Here is a 21195-nt window from a genome sequence, read left to right on the forward strand (position 1 = left end):
ACTCTACCATACCAGCTGCCCTAGAAAGGACAGCATGTGGACCTTCTAAAAATGGCATCTGGATTCCAATGATTCCCCAACACCAGCAGGTCTCTCATAATCCTATCTTATATTGCAATATGTTAGATGTTTTTTCCAAAGCAAATATTTTACATGCAATAGCCAAGTCAATACATAAGGCCATCCAGATCTGACAAATGACAATATAATGGCGTTTTGTTACTTCTGGGATTATATTGCTGAGTGCTTTCAAAATTACCTAATGTACAAAATCCTAGGCTTAGTAGACAAAGAGTAACAACACATTGAATTTAAAGAAACAGAACTCAAGAAGGGATTCTGTCTTATTTTTGTCTTTTTGTTAAAAACCATGTATTGAATTTAATTATTTTTTAGTAAAGCAAGCGCATCATAATGCTTCAAAATTTTAAAATTCAGGGATAAAAGTTTACATCCAAAAAGATGAATGAAAAATTGTGCTTTCAAACTGTAGGATTAGTGTCTGACAGGGTTTAACCATTTTATCTTGCCACCGGATACTGGGAATTTCATCTATGTAATGTGTATATGTGCAGTTCATATCCAGATCCTGCAAAACGAACAAACAAACAAAACCTACAACTATGTGCTTCACTTCTGGTAGCAAAGGCACCTATGTTATTCTCCCTTTCCAGCAAGAGTTTTGATCCGATTTTCCTTTTGAAGATGTTTTTATCCGCTGCTGTGTCCCTCACTCTGCTGAGAAGTTCAGGAAATCACAAGAGGAGGTGGCAGCAAATCCCTGCTTACACTGGAAGAAGTTGCTCCGTGGACCATTTGAAGATGCTCTGGACTGATCACAAGGGAAACCGAGCAGAACTGTGAAGCAGACGGACGGCAACAAAAGGCTATTCTGGTGTGAGCAGGAATCAGTCACTTCAGCTCCACAAGCAGATGCTGCTACTGGACTGACAGGTGGAACTTACTCCTGCTGGAGAAAGGTAAAGTTTGCCATTGGGGCAGACACAGAGTTCGTACACAGTCTGTCGAGAGTTTGAGGAGCTGGGGGAAGAAGATGCAAAGGAGCCGGTCGGTAGATTTCCCAGCCGGATTGTATCTGAATTTAAAAATATCTAGAGGGAAAAGAAATTTCATTTTAATTTATTTCAGCATTTACATTCCTCAGAGCTTTACAACATGGCCTGATAAGGGCTCTACAACACACAATCCTATTGGTTTAGCTGCCATGCTTTGCTGAACAAACAAATTGCATTCCTACAGTATAGCCCAAAAGCTCCACAGCTATCTCCTCCTTTGAGAGTTGGTGCATTCTGACAGCAAGCCCTGGATCTGAGAAGCAATATTGAACAATCTGCTTAAGGGGCCAACCCAGTTATTCAAACACCACAGAAAATTAATGATTTTGACAGTCTCTCAATTGAACTTCTTAATCGTGCCTGGCCTAAAGGATGTACAAAGAAATCAGGATGTAAATAAAGATATTACTGAAGCAGTGAATAATTAACTTTAAATATACTTTCTTAATTATGTCTTTAAATACTTGCAAAGGATGTTAACTTGCAGTGTAAAAGATATACCAAGTAGATAGCATGTTAAACTGATGAATTGTTGTATATAATCATATTAGAGGAATCCATGAAGCATATTGTCTAAGTCCTATGTTCATTTCTTTCAAGAATAGCAACCTTATAGGATTTTAACTTGAATGGTAGAAAGTCAAGAAAAAGTAAAACAGGATGATGTTTTTGAATGAGTAAAGAAACAACTTGATGTCTTAATTCTGTAGGTATACAATCGTTCATTACCTAAAGGACATCTCTAAATTGACAGAAGGAATCAAAATCTTTATTGTTCTCCATCTTTGTTCTCATCTACATGCTGTTTGCTTTGTACTAGGACTTCTGTATTAGCTGTCTCTGTTATGCCCATTTTCTTACAGCTAGGATGAACTTTAAAGGTAGAGGTGGACTCATACCCCTTCATAGCTCTGAACTCTGTTGGCCTCCAACTCTGCTATGAGGATCTTCCATGGCTACAAGATCTGGGCTATGTCTAGCATCCTTTCCCATGTTTCAAATCTTACCTGTGCTCCCTATTGAAACAACTGTGGTTTCAGGGACTTCTTACTTCTTTCCTCTGCTTCAGGCAATTGCAAGTAGTGTTAGACATTGACTAGGAAGTGAAGAACAGGGATGGTGGTGGAAGTATCCACTGTTTACTTTGGCATACCTTTTCTTTCTTAAAACTTGTTTAACTTTGGGGATCTAGTGCATAGTTCCAACTGGGCAAAATAGATTTAGATCTCATTTTTTTTCCAGATTAATTTAGTGTAAGTTCGAAGTTTCTAATAAAATGACTGCTCAGATAAGATCTTCCCACTGTCCCATGAAAACAGTAATTCATTCATTTCTTAACAGTTCTGTTATTCTCTACAAAACTGAATCTGACATCTTAAGTTTTGATTGTTTATAGACCTTTATAACCAACCCCTTTAGAACATTAGGTCATTGCTTCATTTCTTACAATTGCAAGTATGATTAATATCTTTAATTCATAGCTGTAGAATGGTACATAGAATTCAGCCTGCACATGCTGAATAAAATAATGGCACTTTTAGTTTGGACATAGCTTCCATCACTAGGGCTCAGACATGTTGATAACCCTTGCTCAAAAAAATCAAAAATCCCAAATCCAAATTACTCCCAAATCTAAAATTATTAACTACTGACAAGAGGCCACAAATGGTAGATTTGAACACATCTGATCTAATATAACGATTTACAGTAAAAAAGCAGGTGAAATACAAATGTTAAATAACTCTAAGAGTATGCACAGAATTAGTTTCCTATATATACTTGGGTCATATACCTAAGCTATATCATTATATATGTAAATAATCCAAAACCAGAAAAAAAGTCTGATGCATTTCTTGTCCCAAGAATTTTGATAAAGAATAATCTACCTGTACCATCTTCCAATGAATTCTGCTTTCCCTGATGTCCAAAGTTGATATCCAGAGCTTAGTAATACACTCCACTTTAGCAATTTATTGTTTAATCTTGTTTTCATAATCACTTGATGCATTATTTTATATTAATATCATATCTTACTTTCCCTACTAAACCTTGTTTTCTCCAGATGTTAAATCATGCCTAATGCTTTCTCCTTTGTAGCTTCATGATATTTGTACCATTGCAGGCATCTCCCATATAATTAGAAGTGAATAAATGATATTTATCAATATTTCATATGCTAAAAGTAAAGTTAAGGCATGATTAACACTTTTTGCTTATATGTGTCAGATGCCAATATACATTACCCAATGATTACATCTGGGTTAAGGGACAGGAGAACAAACAGAAATAACTTTTGTTTTAAGTTTTCAAGGTGGTACATTTTTTCTCTGTAGAAGTAAGAAGGGGACAAAACCAGCGAACGTTCATGGTTGTACACTTTTGGGACATGAATGCTGAGCCCCCCTTCTTGCAACATGTTTCCCTGCTGTCACTTTGAGGACCGTTAACACTAATAGTTGTATACTTTGTGCCATCTTCTTAAGTATAATTTGGGGGGGTGTAGGGTGGGGTTGGGGAGGTTCTGCTTGATACAGGAAGTGGGCTTGAAATGGCTGCTTTTATCCACTTCATCTGAGGAGCTGGCATGCTTGAGGGGCAGACATTCTCAAGCTTAACAAACAAAACCTGTAGGTTTGTATCTATGCATCTGGAGTGGATTCACATTGGATTTTTAAAAAAATGAGCTAAATTTAGTTCATGAAACATTGAGACATAGGTTAGTGTGGAAGGCTAAAGAACTCCACAAAATGGAAATTTGTGAGATGCTTCAAATGAAGATTGATTTTGTGAATGGTACTTGAATTACTAAGCACAGAAAAACAGTGTTACTGGTTAGCAAATGGTGGTTTGCAAGGGATTGCTTACTCCATATTATATGATTTTTAGAATTTTAGAATTTGCCAGTTCTTAACTGGTATAGTCATGGTGGGTGACTGCTGAGAGAGCTTCTTTATGCAGGGAAAACATGCAAGTAGCAGACTTGCAAAGCTAGCCTCGGGTGGGTATTTGACCTAGCAATTAGACACTTCTTTTTTATTTTTTAATAAAAGATTTTTCATTCTTATTGGAAAGTGAGATTTAGAGAGGAGAGACAGACAGAAAGATCTTCTACCTGCTGGTTCATTCCCAATTGGTTGCAACAGCTGGAACTGAAGTGATCCAAAGCCAGGAGCTTATTCATGTCTCCCATGTGGGTGCAGGATCCCAAGGCTTTAGGCCATCCTGTACTGCTTTCTCAGGCCACAAGCAGGGAGCTGGTTGGGAAGTGAAGCATCCAGGACTCAAATTGGCACTTATATGGGATCCTGGCAAATGCAACATGAAGACTTAGCCACTAGTCTACTGTGCAGGGCCCAATTAGCCATTTCTTGAAATGTCCACACATTGCATCAGAGTGCCTGGATTCTAGGCTCTACTCTAAATATCCTGTCTTGCTCACACATGTCTCTGGTGGCATGAGGGCTCAAGTGTGTGTCTGTGCCACTCACATGGGAAAAGGGGTTTGAATTCCCTCCCAGCTTCTGAATGGTTTAGCTTCAACTGTTTCAGGCATTTGAGGAGTAAAACAATGAATGGGGATTCTGGTTTTGTGTGTGTGTGTGTGTGTGTGTGTGTGTGTGTGTGTGTTGTACTCAAATAATCTTATGTCATGGAAAAAAATAACATCAAGTAGGAGGCTTGTTCATGAATGAATGAGCCAAGGACTTGTGTCTGATGATGTGCTGACAGCTGTAGTGTAACCAAATCAGTGTTCTTGGTGATGCTTCCATCTCTTTGGGGCCATTTAAGGAGTATGTGGCTTTACAACAACACCTCATTCCATCAGTTTCTGGTTTCCAGCGAAAATTTACTTGTGTAAAGGCTGTAGGCATTGTTAATAGGCAAATCCATTTGCATGGAGCCATTACAAAGAGAAAACATTGTTTCCATGCTTGAGATTTTGGCTATTGCAAATTGATCCCTTCCAACACCTTTGCTGTGTTTTTCCAGCATTCTGTGGTGTGGATACATTTAACTGTATTTCCAGTCTGTGTAGGTAGTCATTTTATCCTGCTGACTTCCTGTCTGCCAAAGTGTCCATTCCATATCATGCCATGAACTGTATAATCCATTTATTCTGAAACTCTGTTCTCCAAATCATAGGTCTGAGCTTTTAATTCAGCCTACACTACCAAGAATTCATTTACCCAGTTATTACCCGTTAATCAAGCCTATCACTTTTAGAAAATCTTATTTTTAAGTTAATTATTTTTGAGCTCACATTTTAAAATCACACTTTAATCAAAGGCTTCATCACTCTATTAAATAATCCAACACATACAAGTCAAAAGATCATATTTCAATGGGAACATAGGCAAGGGCTATAAATAACAAGCAAATGAAATGATCTTCAACTTTATGCATATCTTAAAAAGGTCACAAAATCATTGATACTACAGTAGTATATAATTCCCACCAATTGGTTTGACAGAGTTTGACCAAACGTTTTATGTATCGCTTTTGCTGCAAATACAAGTATTTCATTTTTCTTAAGTTTTAATTCTCCCATGTAAAGTAGGATATGAATGCCTATACCTACAGAACTATATCATGGACGATGATGATAATTAAAATAATGAGATAGTCAAAACAGTACATTTTTAAGAAGATAATGAAGTATTTGTGTTTCTGTCTGGCTTATTTCTACATATGCTATTTGTGGGAGTGTAAATGAGAGAAGCCATTGTGGAAAACAGTGTGCACATTTCTTCAAAAATTAGAAATAGGCTTGTATATAATCCAGCAATGCCTTTATTGGATATATACACAAAATTCATGAACTCATTGTGTCGGAGATGGCTGTCCCATTATGCTAACAGTAGCTAAAATCGAATTACAAAGAAATCATCAGATGAATAAAAAAATGTGATACATATATGCAGAGCATTATTCAGTTATAGAAAGTGAAAATATCATTAGCAGATGCTTATTTTCAAAATGCTCTGTGGTCTGAAACATGCTTTGATGTGTTATTACATAGCATGCATAAAATTGTGATTCATACTTTCCTTGGAATTGCACTTGAAATGCCTTCCCATTATGTCTGGAATGACAATCTTCTGTCCAAGGTTTTATGTGTACCTTGGATCTGCAACCTCGTTTGCTCTTTTGAATATTTTAATGTTGTCTGCACTGATATTAACTTTTATGAAAAAAATGGTGAATAATTATTTGCCTCTCTTTGGCACGGGTAACATAGGATGATTTTATATCCTCCACACTTCTTTATAAGAAAATTACATGCTATTATAAAGTAATATGCCTTTCTGCACTTTGAATAATTTAAGAATGGCAAACAGATGAAAAGCTTGGGCTATGGTTTATTAATAACATAATTGGCAATTAAAAGCTAATTCGTAATTGAATCAAAAGATTGTGCTGATGTGTTGAATAAAAGGACATAAGTACATTGTTCATAACTAGGAACAGAGTATAGATTAATAACCAATAGTATTTACTATGTAATCATTATGAATAATTTAAATGAAATAGAATACAAGCACAATTTTTAAAAGAACGTAAACAATTGAAAAGCTTTTGTCATACTGTAGTTGGCAAAATACAGTAGTCTAAAGCTGTGGTGGAAAGATACTGTAAAAGAATGTACAATAATTTCCAGATAATTGAGTTTATAATAACAGCTAAGATGCTAATATGGTCCTATCAGCTGATTTTTTTCACAATTGATGCAATTATTTATTAGTAAAATTTAGATCAGAAAATTTGTCTTGAAACAGTAACTAGTATAATGTCAGAAAATTAACAGAAGAATGTCCTGCTTATGACTGTATTAGTTTCTATTCCAATCATTAAGTCTGAAAAGGCATGAAATACTCATTGGAGCAGCTCTCTCAAACTACGTTCTCATTGTCTTGCAAACTTGACCTAAGTAAGATAAGAATAATAAACACACAAGGAAGAAAATGATGAGGGATTGCATTGGTAATATCAACAATATAACAGATTATAGTATAATTTTACAGAATAGAAGGGCTGCAGATAATTAAGGAGGAATTAAAAGTAACTGCTGAGATGTCGAGGAATGTGTATAAGGAATAGATGAGAACTTTAGAAATAATCACCAACATCAAAGCTCAATATTTGGGTTAAGCAATTTAATAGTGCAGAGGGAAGACAAACTTAATATGGCAGCAAAATAAAGTACAACTATTCAAGACACATGAGTAGAAGATGGAAAAAAGATCTGGAATGTAAGAGTGATGAGACAGCATTTCTTGGGAGTTTCAGTTAAATGCCATGGAGAAAATGAGAGAGTAACGGAAAGATATTGCTGAGAAATTTCTAGAACTGGTAATGTGACTCTGTAGGTCAAAAGTAAGTGAAATAAACATATGGTTGTTACATTGGAGTTAAAGAATACAATACCAAAGGCAAAAAATTGCTTACTTAAAGACAGTAATAAGGGAAAAATGTATAAAAGATTGAAAATAAGACTTAGAAGATTCTTGGGAGGAAAAGTGAGGAGGAAGAAAAACATTGCAATGTAGATGTTGACATGGGAAATTCCAATTAAGATAACAATTTTTTTTTTTGCTTGAAAATCGAAGGAGAAAATAAAGACTGTTGCTATTATTCCTGTTATCTGGATAGTAACTATGCTCATTTGTCCGTTTGGAAAATACAGGGATTTAGATAACCCATTTTTTTCTCAGTAGAAAATGCACTGTCACTTAAAGGAACCTTAGCCTTCTCAGATTTTCATATTAGAGCAGCTTGCTACTTCCCTGAAGGAAGCTTTGGCACAGATCACAGTGTGCTTGTCCTGGATTGGCTGAACTTAACAAGGGAAGAAATTCTCTGAGCAGTAAAGGTTCAGTGTCTGCCTGAGGGACTCACCTCGCCTTCTGTGGACTGCAGGTGGAGCTCCTTCCTGCAGGTAGCCTTGAAGTCCCCAGCGGCAGCGCTCACCTGGACCCCACGAGGGGCTTCCATGATCAAGGATCTGGTGGGCGATTCAAGCCTAATGGAAAAACAAAAGTAAATGCTGAATAGAAAATAGAAAAAAAATGAAAAAAATGACCATTGGAGCCAACTGAAAACTAATCACACAGATGGTCCCATATGCATTCTCTTGTCATTTAAAACAAAAGTAAATGAATTTTAGATTGGCTTAGATAAGGAACTTGATTTTTTGCTCTTTTAACATTTATTTTTAAATCATTTAATTGTCTAATAATTAAAACAATTCCTCATGTTTTTCTTTATAGTGCTAATGAGAAGTAGGCCATAAGTTATCTTGTTTAAATAGTTCACATATTGTCAGTACTACTGGTACATGTTTAATGAATTCTACAGTTTAAGGTTTGCATGTCCCTAAATAACAGATTCCTGTTTGGTTGAGGACCTTAATCGAAATCATTAATACTGCAAATTTTCAAGTATCCACAATCAGAATTTTGTAGATGCGAAAAAAACTCATTATATAGTAATGGAATTAAAGAAACAGCACATGCTTTAGATCTACTGACTTCTATTGGTTTGGTGAAATGTCCATAAAACGAGTGTCCTCCTTCTGAGAAGGAATATTGAAATGGAAATGTGCAGTTAAAGAAAAAGTGACGAAGTTGACTAAATTATGAAGGAAAAGTGCAAGTATTGCAGATACTATGTCTGAAAAAAAGTTGTTGAAGCACTTTCAAAATCATAACCAAATAAAAATCCAGAAAAAAAATTCCAGCAAAGGCAGAGAGAATTCAGAAACTGGAATGCAGGCAAAAGAAGAGGGTTTTTGGGGGGAGTGTGGCAGTTGTTACTTTTGAAGCTAGGACTGGAGGATAAGGATCCGCTTGACGAGGTTCATTACAACCTGAAGAACCTGATTTGTCTGGGGCCACAGAGCCTATGTTTTAGCAGGAAAAAAAGTAAAATTAGATCTCTGGAGTTCAGTTCACTTTCACAGCTGAACTTCAAGGCTGAAGAAGCAGTGCTAAAAGAGCAGCATAGGCATTCAGAATGTTTTTTCACACTGTGTACTTTTTTTCACTCGCTGAAATGATCTTGAAACTTTGCTCTCTGTGGGCCACTTGGACACTTTCACTCAATCCCTGATGTTTTAAATCTACCCATTACCTCTTATTAAGCAAACACTTTTTTCATGGACTGTTTGAAAATTTGCAAAGAAAAAAAATTCCTCATTTTAATGCTTCATAAATCCTATGAATATGTTCACAGTATCCAAATGTCAAATCATTTCAAAATTTATTTCATGATTGGTATCTCCTGAAACATATCCAAACATACATTACCTTGAATAATGTGCATTGCTTTGAATAGTGTACCTGTATTCATTGCTATTTCCATTAATTATAACACCAATTGTGAGTATATATTTATTGTACAAATTCATCTGTCACATGGTAGTTACATAAGAATTTATTGAAATGAATAAATGCTCTAAAAGAAACCATGGATCTAATACTTAAAAAAACACAACTTGTTGAGCCCATAGAGAAGAGAACTAAATGTGAAACAAAGTTTATACTCAATGTAAAAGTTTATACTGGTTTAGACGTCTAATGATAGCATGTCAGCATACATGTTATTTCTGGGAGTTCAAATTTTCAGTTTTTTTGTAATCAGAAATGTTTAATGTATTCATATTCACTTTAAGCTTCAGGTTCCATTGTCAAAGCAGTCAACGTAGCTTGCTTTTACAATAGTGCCTTAGCGGACCCCAATTTGAAGAAGGAGTAAAAATTGGGACTTGGCTAGAGTAGGATTCAGGTTTGCAAACTGGCAGCAACATGCTTTAATTTTATTCTCTCTGAAGTGGTAATGTTTTCTTATGGGATGGTTGCAAAAATTATGAAAGGTGACTGTGTTGAAATACCATTTTGAACTACTATCGAAATTTCTTCTTTTGCTCTGTTCCCTGGTACCCCTCATTGCCCTCATTCAGTGAGCTATAACTTTAGCCTGAAGTGGAGGATGGCAGATCTGTTCTATCTTATAGATGTTTTAAGAAAATTATTTGAAAGCTGTTACACAGATTAGAAGAGAGAGATCTTAGATAAGCTGGTTCACTCCTCAAATTCCTGCAATGGCCAGGGCCCAGAATGTCTAACGCCTGGCCTAGAAACTCCATCTGGGTCTCTCCTGTATGTGGCAGGTGCCCAAGCACTCAAACTGTTCTGACTTGCCTTTCCTGGCACATTAGCAGAGAACTGGAACAGAAGCCGAGCAGCTAGGAATCAAACCAGCAGTCTAATACGGAATGCCAGCATTACAGGCAGCCAGCCGTGTGACTTACCATGCCACAAGGGGCTGGAATCCTTTATGGATATTTGGAAATGAAAGCAACCCTAACCATTCCATGTAATAAAAATATGAACATACACAAGAACAAGAGGAAAGTGAAGCTGGTGAGAAGCTGTTATTTATTCCCACCTGCTGGGAAAATATTTTCTACATTTATACAATAAAGACAACCCCTAGAGAAGAAAATAGAATAGGTCTCCAATGGTTCCCTGTCTTCCAACTGAGGCCAGCTCCTAATTGCTGGAATTTTTTTTTTCCTTTAGGAGTTAGGTGTTTAGGGACAGATAGTCAAATCTCAGAATAACTGACAGCAAGAGCCTCCAAGCAGAGAGAAAGCTACTGACCTATGGTGAATGAAAATTGAGAGGAGGTGACTAAGAAACTCGTAGTAAATGCCAGCTTGGATTTATGAGGCTACCAATGTCAACCATGAACATATAAGCACAGTATAATCCACTTAGTACAGTGATGTAATCCCTTTGAATGATAGGCAAGAGAAATGTGGGGCTTAGATTTCTGTATTCAGTATGGGGGGATCAAACATGCGAATAGGAATTTGCAAAAGCATTTTCATTTCTTCAAATACTTGTATATACTTGAAAATTGTAGTGGAAGAAATTTTATATATGAATCCTATTATACCTAAAAATATTAGCAGAGAAGGGGCAGTGATTTTATAGTATTGTCAAATCTCTTAAGTGCTGAAATTATTGACTTTAAATAATTTTTAACTACATTTTTTGTTAGTCTTCATAAGATTAAATTTAATCATTAAGAAATGTTATTAAAATAGCAGTCTGAAACATATTCAGGTAATTAATCTACAGTAGCAATTTGAATTATAGAAAATTGCAGCAGCAAAATATTGCATAACAAAGCAAGCTTACTGCCAGTTTAACAAGCCCTGCTAATGATTAAACAAAAGGCAGTAAGCTAAAGCAATTTCAAAGAAAGGAATTATCTTTTTATTGTGAATTAATCTGTTATTTACCTGAAAGGCAAAGTGAAACAGACATCCTTCATAACTGTTTCACTCGCTAATGTTCTGAAACATCAGGACTGGGCCAAGCTAAAACCAAGGGCTGGGAACGCTAGGTCCTGATTTGTAGGACTCATGCACTTGAGATCACATGCTGCCTACTGGTGTGTGTATTAGCACAAATTGAAAGGAGCAGTGGAGGGGGGGAGTGAATTCCAGGCACTCTGCTGATCAGGTCAAAAGGCTGTGCCTAATTTGTTGGAAAACAAAAAAACAAAACACCTGTAGTAAGACTCTACAATGTAGATATAAAATCTATATACCTAAAAATCTTTAAACACTTATATTAAACACAATGTTATGACACCTTTCAGAACACTATATTTTATTCAATATTCCAATATTAATAATAGATTATAAGCATGCCTACATTTACATACATATACACAAACTCTCCGGAGCTATACAAATACATTGTCTTGAGTTTTGTCACATGCACAATAGGAAGGAATTATTTATCTGCACATTATATGCAAACTTTGCTGACTGCCTTCATTTAAATTCTAGAAAAACTTTGTGCAAGTCTGTTTAAAAAATAATTTTGCATGTTAGCATTTTCATCATAACTTTAAAAGATGCTGAAATTAGACAGTCATATGATAATGGTATTATTTATCCAAAGAATAATATAGAATAGACTCAGGCACAAAATTTAAAACATTTGTAATATAAGTAGACATCAAATATTCATAGCTGGGGCAGCTATCAAAATGTGTTGATGGTTGGAAGTAATACACTTCATTGACTACTGTACAAACGATATTTTCTTGGGCCCTTAGTAGAATTTAACTGCAGGATAAAAGGAAAGCAATCTGCATATTGAAAACGTTGCTGCACACCATGAAATTGTTATTCCCAAGCAGCAGACTGGGAAATGGAAGTGTACATCCACTAAACTTAATTACTATGTGCAAGAGTTATATCAGCCTAATGGGAGAATGAAACATGGGTTTCAGTGGAACTTACACATGAGTTCTTCCAGCTTCAGGAATCAATTCTCTGGGGCTCAGTTACATAATAAACTCATAACCATAAATGAGAATATTGTAACAAAAGACCAATTTTTCTTTATTAATGAGTTGTTCATATAATTGTAATAACATGAAAGCTAATATCACTGGAAACTGATTTTTATATTTAAAACTTTAATGTAGATTATCTTCTCATCTCAGAACTAAAAAGTGAGCTGTGTTTTATTCATGTTTATCTTTGAAGTAATTGGGCATTTGCATAGTATTTTTTTAGCGTTACGTTGGTAGTGCAACCAACAACTAGCTAATCCAATCTTGAGAAAGAACAATAGTAGACAACATAAAACTTACTATGAATTTATGATTGTCAAGACAGTGCTAGACTGGACTAAGGATAACACAGAAAAGTAGAATATCTTCCAAAGAGTAATCTTGTATTTGCATGGCCATTTGATTTTTGATGTGTTCAGCAGTTACCCAATAAGTAACACAAATATTTTATCAACAAAAGGTTCTGGAGTAACTGGATATCAGTAGAGACAAAACAAATCTCAGTCTCTACTACATACCAAGATCAAAATAGAAGCTGTAGTGGTGGCTCACGTAGTGATGAAAATAACTGTTGCATGGCCTGAGTACCATATCATGTGCATGGGTTTGATCCCCAGCTCCAGCTCTCACTATAGTTTCCTGCTAATGCACACCCTGCTTGGATTTCTGATACCCATGAGGAGACTGTCCCAAGCTGTAGCAGAGAATGAAACCTCAGTTGGGGGATCTTTTTGTTTGTCTCTATCCTTCTGCCTCTCAAAAAATGAAAAATTTATTTGTAAGTATAACAAAATATTATGTTTGTAAAGGAACATATCTTTCTGATTAGTAAGCAAGAAAACTTCCTTAGGTAACAGAAAGTAGTAAGTAGTAATTAAAAATATAAAGTAAACATCTTTAATATTGAGACACCTTTCAAAATTATGAATGAAGTTAATATGCATTATGAACACTGGAAAATTTTAAAAGAAAAAACACAAAGGACTTATCAGGATATGTAAATACTTCTCAAAATACAAAACTGTGAAGTACTATTAAATCAATATGAACTAATGTATTAAACATCTCAAAAATGGAATAATCAAATTAAATGACCAGTACAATTTGGTGCAAAATGTTTTATAATCCTTTCATAGTTTTTAAAATATGAGATATACCTCATTGCTATAATGAGAAAAATTCATACAAATAGGAAAATACGTAAATATTTCATGTTTTGAATGGTAAAGAAACAATAGAATCTTAAACAGTCCTAAGTCAGAACTGGTGGTGCATCTATTATCAGGGATGGATCGCATTGTGTTGTTGGAATGAAATCTGATAAAGATAATTACCTTTCAGATGATTTGTTTGTATATAGTACTAGTCCACAATGAATATAGTGGTTGTTGCTAGTGGTTGATGGTTGGGTTTTGCTCGTAAGGCACATGATGAAATCTTCTGGCATATGGATATGGATTTATATCTTGACAAGTATTTCTGTTGACAAGTGTACACATCTGTCAACACGTGAGAACTACGGCTTTGTGTATGTTATTGCATAATTAACTTAGAAAACAGTATTTTAATAGTGTACACATTAAGTGGCCAGCAATAATTGTAGATTTATATAATTTAAGTTAAAATCCATCTAAATAAAAAAAACATTGAGGGATAGTAATGATGAATATTATTCAGGGAGGTTATAATGGAGGAATCCCGGTGGCAGGGTCTTAAGGAATGTCCATAAAAGATGCTTTTAACTTTGAGTTTCCTCTGGAGAATTTTCTTGGAGCTATTAGAGAAAAAAGGTGTGGACTCATATTCTTATAGGACTATCAATTTTCAAGATAAAATTTGTAAAAATTTATGCTATTAAAAATGGGAAAGCTTTGATAATAAGATTTAGTTTTACCAACTTAAATACAATAAAATGCTAACAGCATAGAGGGATACTTATAAAAGTATATAATTCCTGTTGCCAAGTTATTTTACTGTAAATGTTACATTATTTAGCATCAGTGTTTTACAACCAGAATGAGAGGAATGTATATAAAAGGACCATTTTTTCCATTTTATCTGAAATTTTAAGATTTCAATCATTAATCCTAGCCACTAGACCACCAGGGACTACTAATTTCAATCATTAATAAAAGTCATCCATATGATTAAAAATGCTTAAAAGTGTGTAAAATAACCCATATTATGTAGAATGTTTTTGAGCCCTCTGGTCCCATCTAGTGCTTGGAGTGTCCTGCTGCATGTATTAATGTCTTTTTTCCCATTTAAAATTTCTTAGTTCATTTTTCATCTTCAATATTTAATCTTCCTTTTAATTACTCTCATCTATGTAAAATTTCTCAGATTATTGAATAATTTTTCCATGTTTTCTTGAAGCTAGTTGAATTCTAAAAAACTGAGAATTCTCTGCAAGTTTAGACGTAACTGTTGTGAAATGGTTGGTCCTGGCATCCTATTTTGTCCAATATATGGGCTTCTAAATCTATGAAAGATCTTCATGTTTATTAGCATATAATGTTATGTGCTCATTGAAGAGTTAGGTAGTTAACCCAGCATTCATAATTCCCTTTGTGCCTTTCAAGAAATGAAGAGTTGTTGCTGTATAAGCGACTGGCTATTGTATGCTCTCTGTAAGCCTTTGCCCTGAGGCTGGGGTTACCTGGTTGCCTTGGCCAGACTAACCAAGCTGGGTCCAGGCCTGTGAAATTCTGTGCAATTCTGAACCTCACAGAAGTGGGACAGGATCCAGGTCCTATGTAAGAACTTGTTACCTATATCCTTTTACTTCAAAGATAACTACTGTCACTGTGTTGTGCTGCCTGGTGTTGAGGAGAGAACAAGTAGACTGTCACATGCCATCACATTGGGTCACACTGAGAGCTCATAACATACTGAGACCACTACAGCCTTAGAACGGGAACAAGACCTTTGTCACTAATGGCTGCTTGCTGCCGTGCTATAATCCTGAATCAAGGCTGTTGAAACCAGTTACAGACACCCTCATATCCCCCCCAAAATTAAAATCCTTGCAAATACATTGTCTTGAATATGTTCATAGAAACTATGTAGTATGAGGAATGCATGCATTTCAAGATATTTTGCACCAAAATAAGCTCATCTTTTAGTTGGTATTCTATGCATTTTTTGAATTCCCTCACCAAAGTGTTACTAAGTTGGGGAGTAGGTTTCCATCTATCACTGAAGAAAGTCTGAATATTTCATATCTGAGGAATAATTCAGGCAGAAGGACAGATGTCCACAATGTTGGGTTTCACTAGCCCAGCAAGGAATTTTGAATTCAAATCCTATGCTTTTATCTCTGTTTAATAGCCCAGCAGTGTTGGGCTATGCTCCTTCTGGAGGCATGGCAGGGATGGTCCCTTGATGGCCAAGGCTGATGCTTTTGGAGATTGCACTCAAGTCTTAACAGATGCAGGAAATCTACAGTCTTGGTGTGTCACCACGCTTACCCAACAATTAGTGGGATGCAGATCTCTGCTCGTGGTTGGGCAAGTCAAGATACCACATATGTGAGAACCTGGCCAATGACAGAGCCCTTCCGTTTCTGAATGGTGTTGGGGTTACTTGTATGGGCCTGGCATGACGATCAACAGTCTTGTGATTATTTTCCTGTTGTCCACAGTGCGGCAAGCCTTACTATGCACTGACTGTGTTGGCAGAGCTTCAGGAGACAGATCCTTGATCACCTGGCCAGTGATGGTCTGGAGGCTCAGTCTGTGAGCACTGGCCTAGGCGTGGGGGCCTGTGGGGCTCTGTTTATTATCTGTAATGGAATGGCAGGCATGGCTCAATTACATATTTAAGGCCCAGACATAATTCTCTTTCCCTACCTCAGCTCCCTCCAGAGTACTGCCAATTTCGCCTTTCAAACAAATAATAAATGTAGTTTTAAAAATATATTTTAAGTCACAATACAAAATCAACAACAGGAAGAAAAATAGAAATTCACAATGCCATGAAGTTAAATAACATGCTGCTAGATATGATGGGCTTCATTACACAGTTACTATACATCCACTTAAAAGCCACAAAACAAAATCAACTACAGGAAGAAAAAACAATTAGCAACACCATGAAGTAAAATAATAAGCTAATGAATGATTAATGTGTCGCTAAGAAATGAAAAAGAGAAGACTTTCTTGAAGAAAATTATGCTACTGTATGATCTATGAGTCACTGAAGAATTTCGTGTTATGATTTCTCTTCCTGTTGTTGATTTTGTATTGTGACTTTTCATTTAAGGGGATGTATAGTAACTATGTAATGAAGACTATCATATCCAGATATGAGGATGCAATACAGTATGAATCTGTACTTGCAGGTCAAAGATGGACTCGCAATCAAACTGTTTACTATATCTTGAAAATAGAATGCTAGAATCTTTGCCATCATCCATGCACGCAATGATGGACGTGTGACTATTTTTGAAGAACTATACTATAGTAATGATATAGGGGAACTCAGTGAGTAGGAAGGGAATAGGAAAGGGGATAAGGGAAAACCCCAGGGCCTATGGAACTGTATCATAAAATGATAGTAATAAAAAGAAGTAAAATTTAAATATATATATGTATGTATATATGAGAAAAGTATATGTGAAATGTTTCATAAAGAGGAAATTTTAAATGAGTGCTTGGTATAAACTTGTTTTAATCAAAACAAATGTTACTGGAATATTAACTAAATGTATGGTCAATGAAACATAACTGGATTCAAATAAATCACATTAATATGAGAAATGAATAACCACTAAGTGTAGTAATTCATTGTAGAAAATGAATTTATTAAATGAAGCATAGTAATTTGGCTATATATCAAAGAAAAAAGTTCTATTTTTTTTACACTCAGCAAAAATAATCTAGATTTATCTATTTATAAACACATTAAGTTAATTTTCAATAAAAATGGGAAAATTAGGAGTAACTTTTTAGTCACAATTTCTCATGCCAATATGAACAGATTTAATGGAGAATGTAGATACAACTTTATTTTATTGGCAAGATAGTTCTTTTAGAAAACTAAAGTAAAACAATTGAAGAAGACTGTCCTTTTTAGTGTTTGTTGGAATTGCAATTGTTTTTTTAAATTTAAATTGTTCATAAAAGTTTCTATTTTTTAAGCATTAATCTAATTTAAAGGCAGTTACAAGGAGAGCAGGAAAGACAAAAGAGAGGGGAAGGGAGACTTCTTCAGTGACCACAATGGCTGGAGCTGAGCTGGGCGGAAGATGGAAGCTTCTTCCTGATCTTCCACATGGTCAGAGGGGTTGCAAGAACTTGGGCCATCTCCCACTGCTTTCCCAGGCACATTTTTATCAGACAGCTGGATTGGGAATAGAACAACTGGAACTCAAATCAGTGTCCATATGGATGCCAACAATGTAGGCAACAACTTTACTTAATACTCCACAAAACCAGTCCGTCCTTTTTTTTAACCAATACAAAGAGATTTCACATTCATAGATTAAAATGTAAGAACCTACAGATGCATTCTTCCCTCTTCTTGATTTTTGTGACAACATTTTTAAATTTCACAAAATCAAAATGCTTAAAGCTGCATAAAGAATTATGTAAGTAAATAGTAGAATGAGTACCATTAAGTAGCAATATAGCAAAGGTTATAAAAATTCCAGGCCCTATGGAATTGTACCATAAAATTCAAAATTAAAAACAAAAACATTGAAAAAACACTATCACATAAAACTTCAATGCCAAGATGTCATTTACACTCACATGCATTAAAATATTTCATACTTTCTGTGTTAGCCTAGAAAAAAATCAGAACATTTGATTCTGGCCTTTTTGGCAAAATGATCTTTAGTTACTTCTATTTGATTGTGAAACACAGGATTTCATTATTCTCTGGCTGAGTAGTATTCCATCACATACATGTGCCAGAAGTTCTTTATACAATTATGAGTTGGACATCTGAAGTGCTTCCATATGATACCATTATAAATTGAGCTTCCGTAACCATGAGGATACAGGTAAAATTTTCATGTGTTCACTTCATTTGCTTTATGTATATTTTCAGGGGTAGTAGGGTTAGGTCATATAGCAGATTGAATGTTAGCGTTCCGAAGAATTGCGATACTGTCTTCAATAATAGTCCACCAGTTTACAGATTACACAAAAAAGACATTGGAGTCTATGTTCATTTACATCCTCAAGAGTGCTTGTTATTTTCTGATATTTGGGTGATAGTCACACTAAATGGGATAATGTGAAACCTCACTGGTTTTTGTTAGCATTCTTTCAATGGCTACTTAACAATTCACACATTTTCATGTGTTTGCCATTTATAAATTTTTCTAAAAATGCCTGTTCATTTAGTTTGCCAATTTATTAAATAGATTTTTTAAAAATTTTCTTGAACTTTTTATGGAATCTGGATATTATTCCTTTCTCAGTTGCATAATCTGCAAATACTTTCTCTCATGTTACCAGTGGGATCTGTTTAATGTTTCCTTTTGCTGTGCAGAAGCTTCTTACCTTAATGTTATCCCATTTGATCAGTTTTGCTGTAGTTGCCTGTGTTTCTGAGGTCTTGTCCAAGAAGTCTTTTCCTAACCCGTTTTTTTTCAGAGTAATTTGATGGCATCAGGTTGTAGGGTCAAATGGTTGATCCATTTTGAATTGATGTTTGTAAGTCAGGATTCTTGTATTCATAAATCTGCATATGATCTTCCCAGCACTGTTTGTTGAAGAGGCTGTCCTTTCTCCTTGGGTTCATTTCAGTTTGCTTGTCAAAAAATCAATTGGCTGAAGAGATGTGGAATAATTTCACAAATTTTCTGTCCCATTGATTTGCACATAATTTTTCTGTCATTTCAATACTTTTGATTTGTTATTACAACTGCCCTGTAGTATGACTTGAAGTCTGGTATTGTGATATCTTTTGTTTTATTTTCTGTTTTTTACAATTGCTTTAGCTATTCAGGGTGTCTTGTGTTTCCAAATGAATGTTAGCATTATTTTTTCTAGATACCAGAAGAAAGTCAAAGATACTTTGATTGGGATCACAGATAATCTATAAATTGCTTTCAGCAGTTTGAATATTTTGATGATATTAATTTTGTCAGTCTACAAACATGGAAATTTTCTTTCAGATTTTTGGTGTCCTCTTGTAGTTCTTTGTTTTATTTATAATTCTCATTGCTGATCCCTTACATCTTTGGTTAAATCTAAGGTATTTTTTGAAGTCATTGTGACTGACTGAATTACAAATTCTGAGCTATAGAATCATTTGTGTGGCAGAATTATTTCCAGATCTTGGAGAAGTCTCCATTTACACAAGTTGCCATTGCCACCAGTAGTGGATTTATAGTACTTTTTCTCTGCACATCCACAAGCATATTTGTTCTTTGATTTTTACATGATAGCCATTCTAACTGGAGTGAGGTGAAAACTTACTATGGTTTTTATGTGCATTTCTCTGATGACTAATGAGTCTGAGCATTTTTTTTTTCAGAAAAGATTTATTTATTTTTACTGCAAAGTCAGATTTACAGAGAGGAGAAGAGACAGAGAGGAAGATCTTTCATCCATTGATTGACTCCCAACGTGGCTGCAATGGCTGGAGCTGAGCTGATCTGAAGGCAGGAGCCAGGAGCCTCGAGCCTCCTCTGGGTCTCCCACACCGGTGCAGGGTGTCATCCACATGGGCCGTCCTTGACTGCTTTCCCAGGGCACAAGCAGGGAGCAGTATGGGAAACAGAGCTGCCTGGATTAGAACCGGCATCCATATTTGATCCTGGTGCGTGCAAGGTGAGGACTTTATCCACTAGGCTACTGAATCAGGCCCTGATCACTTTTTGATATGGCTATTGCCCATTTGAATTTAATTCTTTGAGAAATGCCTGTTCATATCTTTTGCCCATTGCTTAACTGGGCTCTATATTTTGTTGCAGTGAAATTGCATTAGCTCTTTATAGATCCTGATAATTCATTCTGTCAATTGATTTAAGTTTTTAACATGACAGGATGTTGTATCACATGCTTTTTCTGACTATTGAGATAAAAAGGGGATTTAATCATCAGGTTGTTAGTATGGTGTATCACTTTTATTGATTTGCATAGATTGAGCCACCTCTGCATACCAAAGTTAAATCCCACTTGATCCAGGTGACTGATGTTTCTGCAAATGTTCGTAGAACTTAGAGGCTGCATAGCCATTCAGTCTTATGCTCTATATGTTGGAAATGTCTTTAGCATTGATTCAATCTCCATCTTGGTGACTGGTCTCTAGGTTTTCTGTGTCTTCATGAATCATTTCTTTGGAGATGGTAAAAGTTTAGAAACCTATCCATTTTTTTCTAGATTTTCTAATTTGTGGCAGACAGATTTTGTAATTTCTGATAATTTTTTGTATCTGTAGTGTCTGTGCTTGTATTTCCCTTTTCACCTCTTGGTATTGATGTCTGTCTTCTCCCTGTTCTTTGATTAGTTGACTTAGTCTATTGATTTTATTTGTTTTCCAAAACTAACTGCATAATTCATTGAACTCATGGTTCCAGTTTTGCATATTCTCTGGTTATAATTTCATTAGCTTTGTATTTGATTTGTTTTTATTTTTCTGGATCTTTGAGATGTATTAGTGATTTGATGCCTTTCTAATTTGTTGACATAGGTACTAATTGCTATCTACTTCCCTCTTAATACTATTTTTGCTATATGCCAAATGTTTTGATATTTGTGCTGTCTTTCATTCATTTCCACAA

General features: G+C 35.3%; 1 protein-coding gene across 2 annotated transcripts in view; it reads right to left on the minus strand.

Moving 5' to 3' along the window:
- Positions 1 to 326: 326 nt before the first annotated feature.
- The window catches only part of SGCZ (sarcoglycan zeta), a 1025749-nt gene continuing 1004880 nt past the window's right edge, over positions 327 to 21195 (minus strand). Inside the window, exons 8-9 of one of the 2 annotated variants that reach the window (XM_058669862.1) lie at positions 7974 to 8097; positions 327 to 1112 (exon numbers count right to left, since the gene is read on the minus strand). In XM_058669862.1, the coding sequence (XP_058525845.1) occupies positions 918 to 1112; positions 7974 to 8097 (319 nt within the window). In that variant the 3' untranslated portion in view covers positions 327 to 917. The remainder of the gene's footprint in view (positions 1113 to 7973; positions 8098 to 21195) is intronic. The other variant, XM_058669863.1, reaches the window with a different exon arrangement.

This window comes from Ochotona princeps, chromosome 11 (genome assembly GCF_030435755.1).
Source record: "Ochotona princeps isolate mOchPri1 chromosome 11, mOchPri1.hap1, whole genome shotgun sequence".
Taxonomy (NCBI): domain Eukaryota; kingdom Metazoa; phylum Chordata; class Mammalia; order Lagomorpha; family Ochotonidae; genus Ochotona; species Ochotona princeps.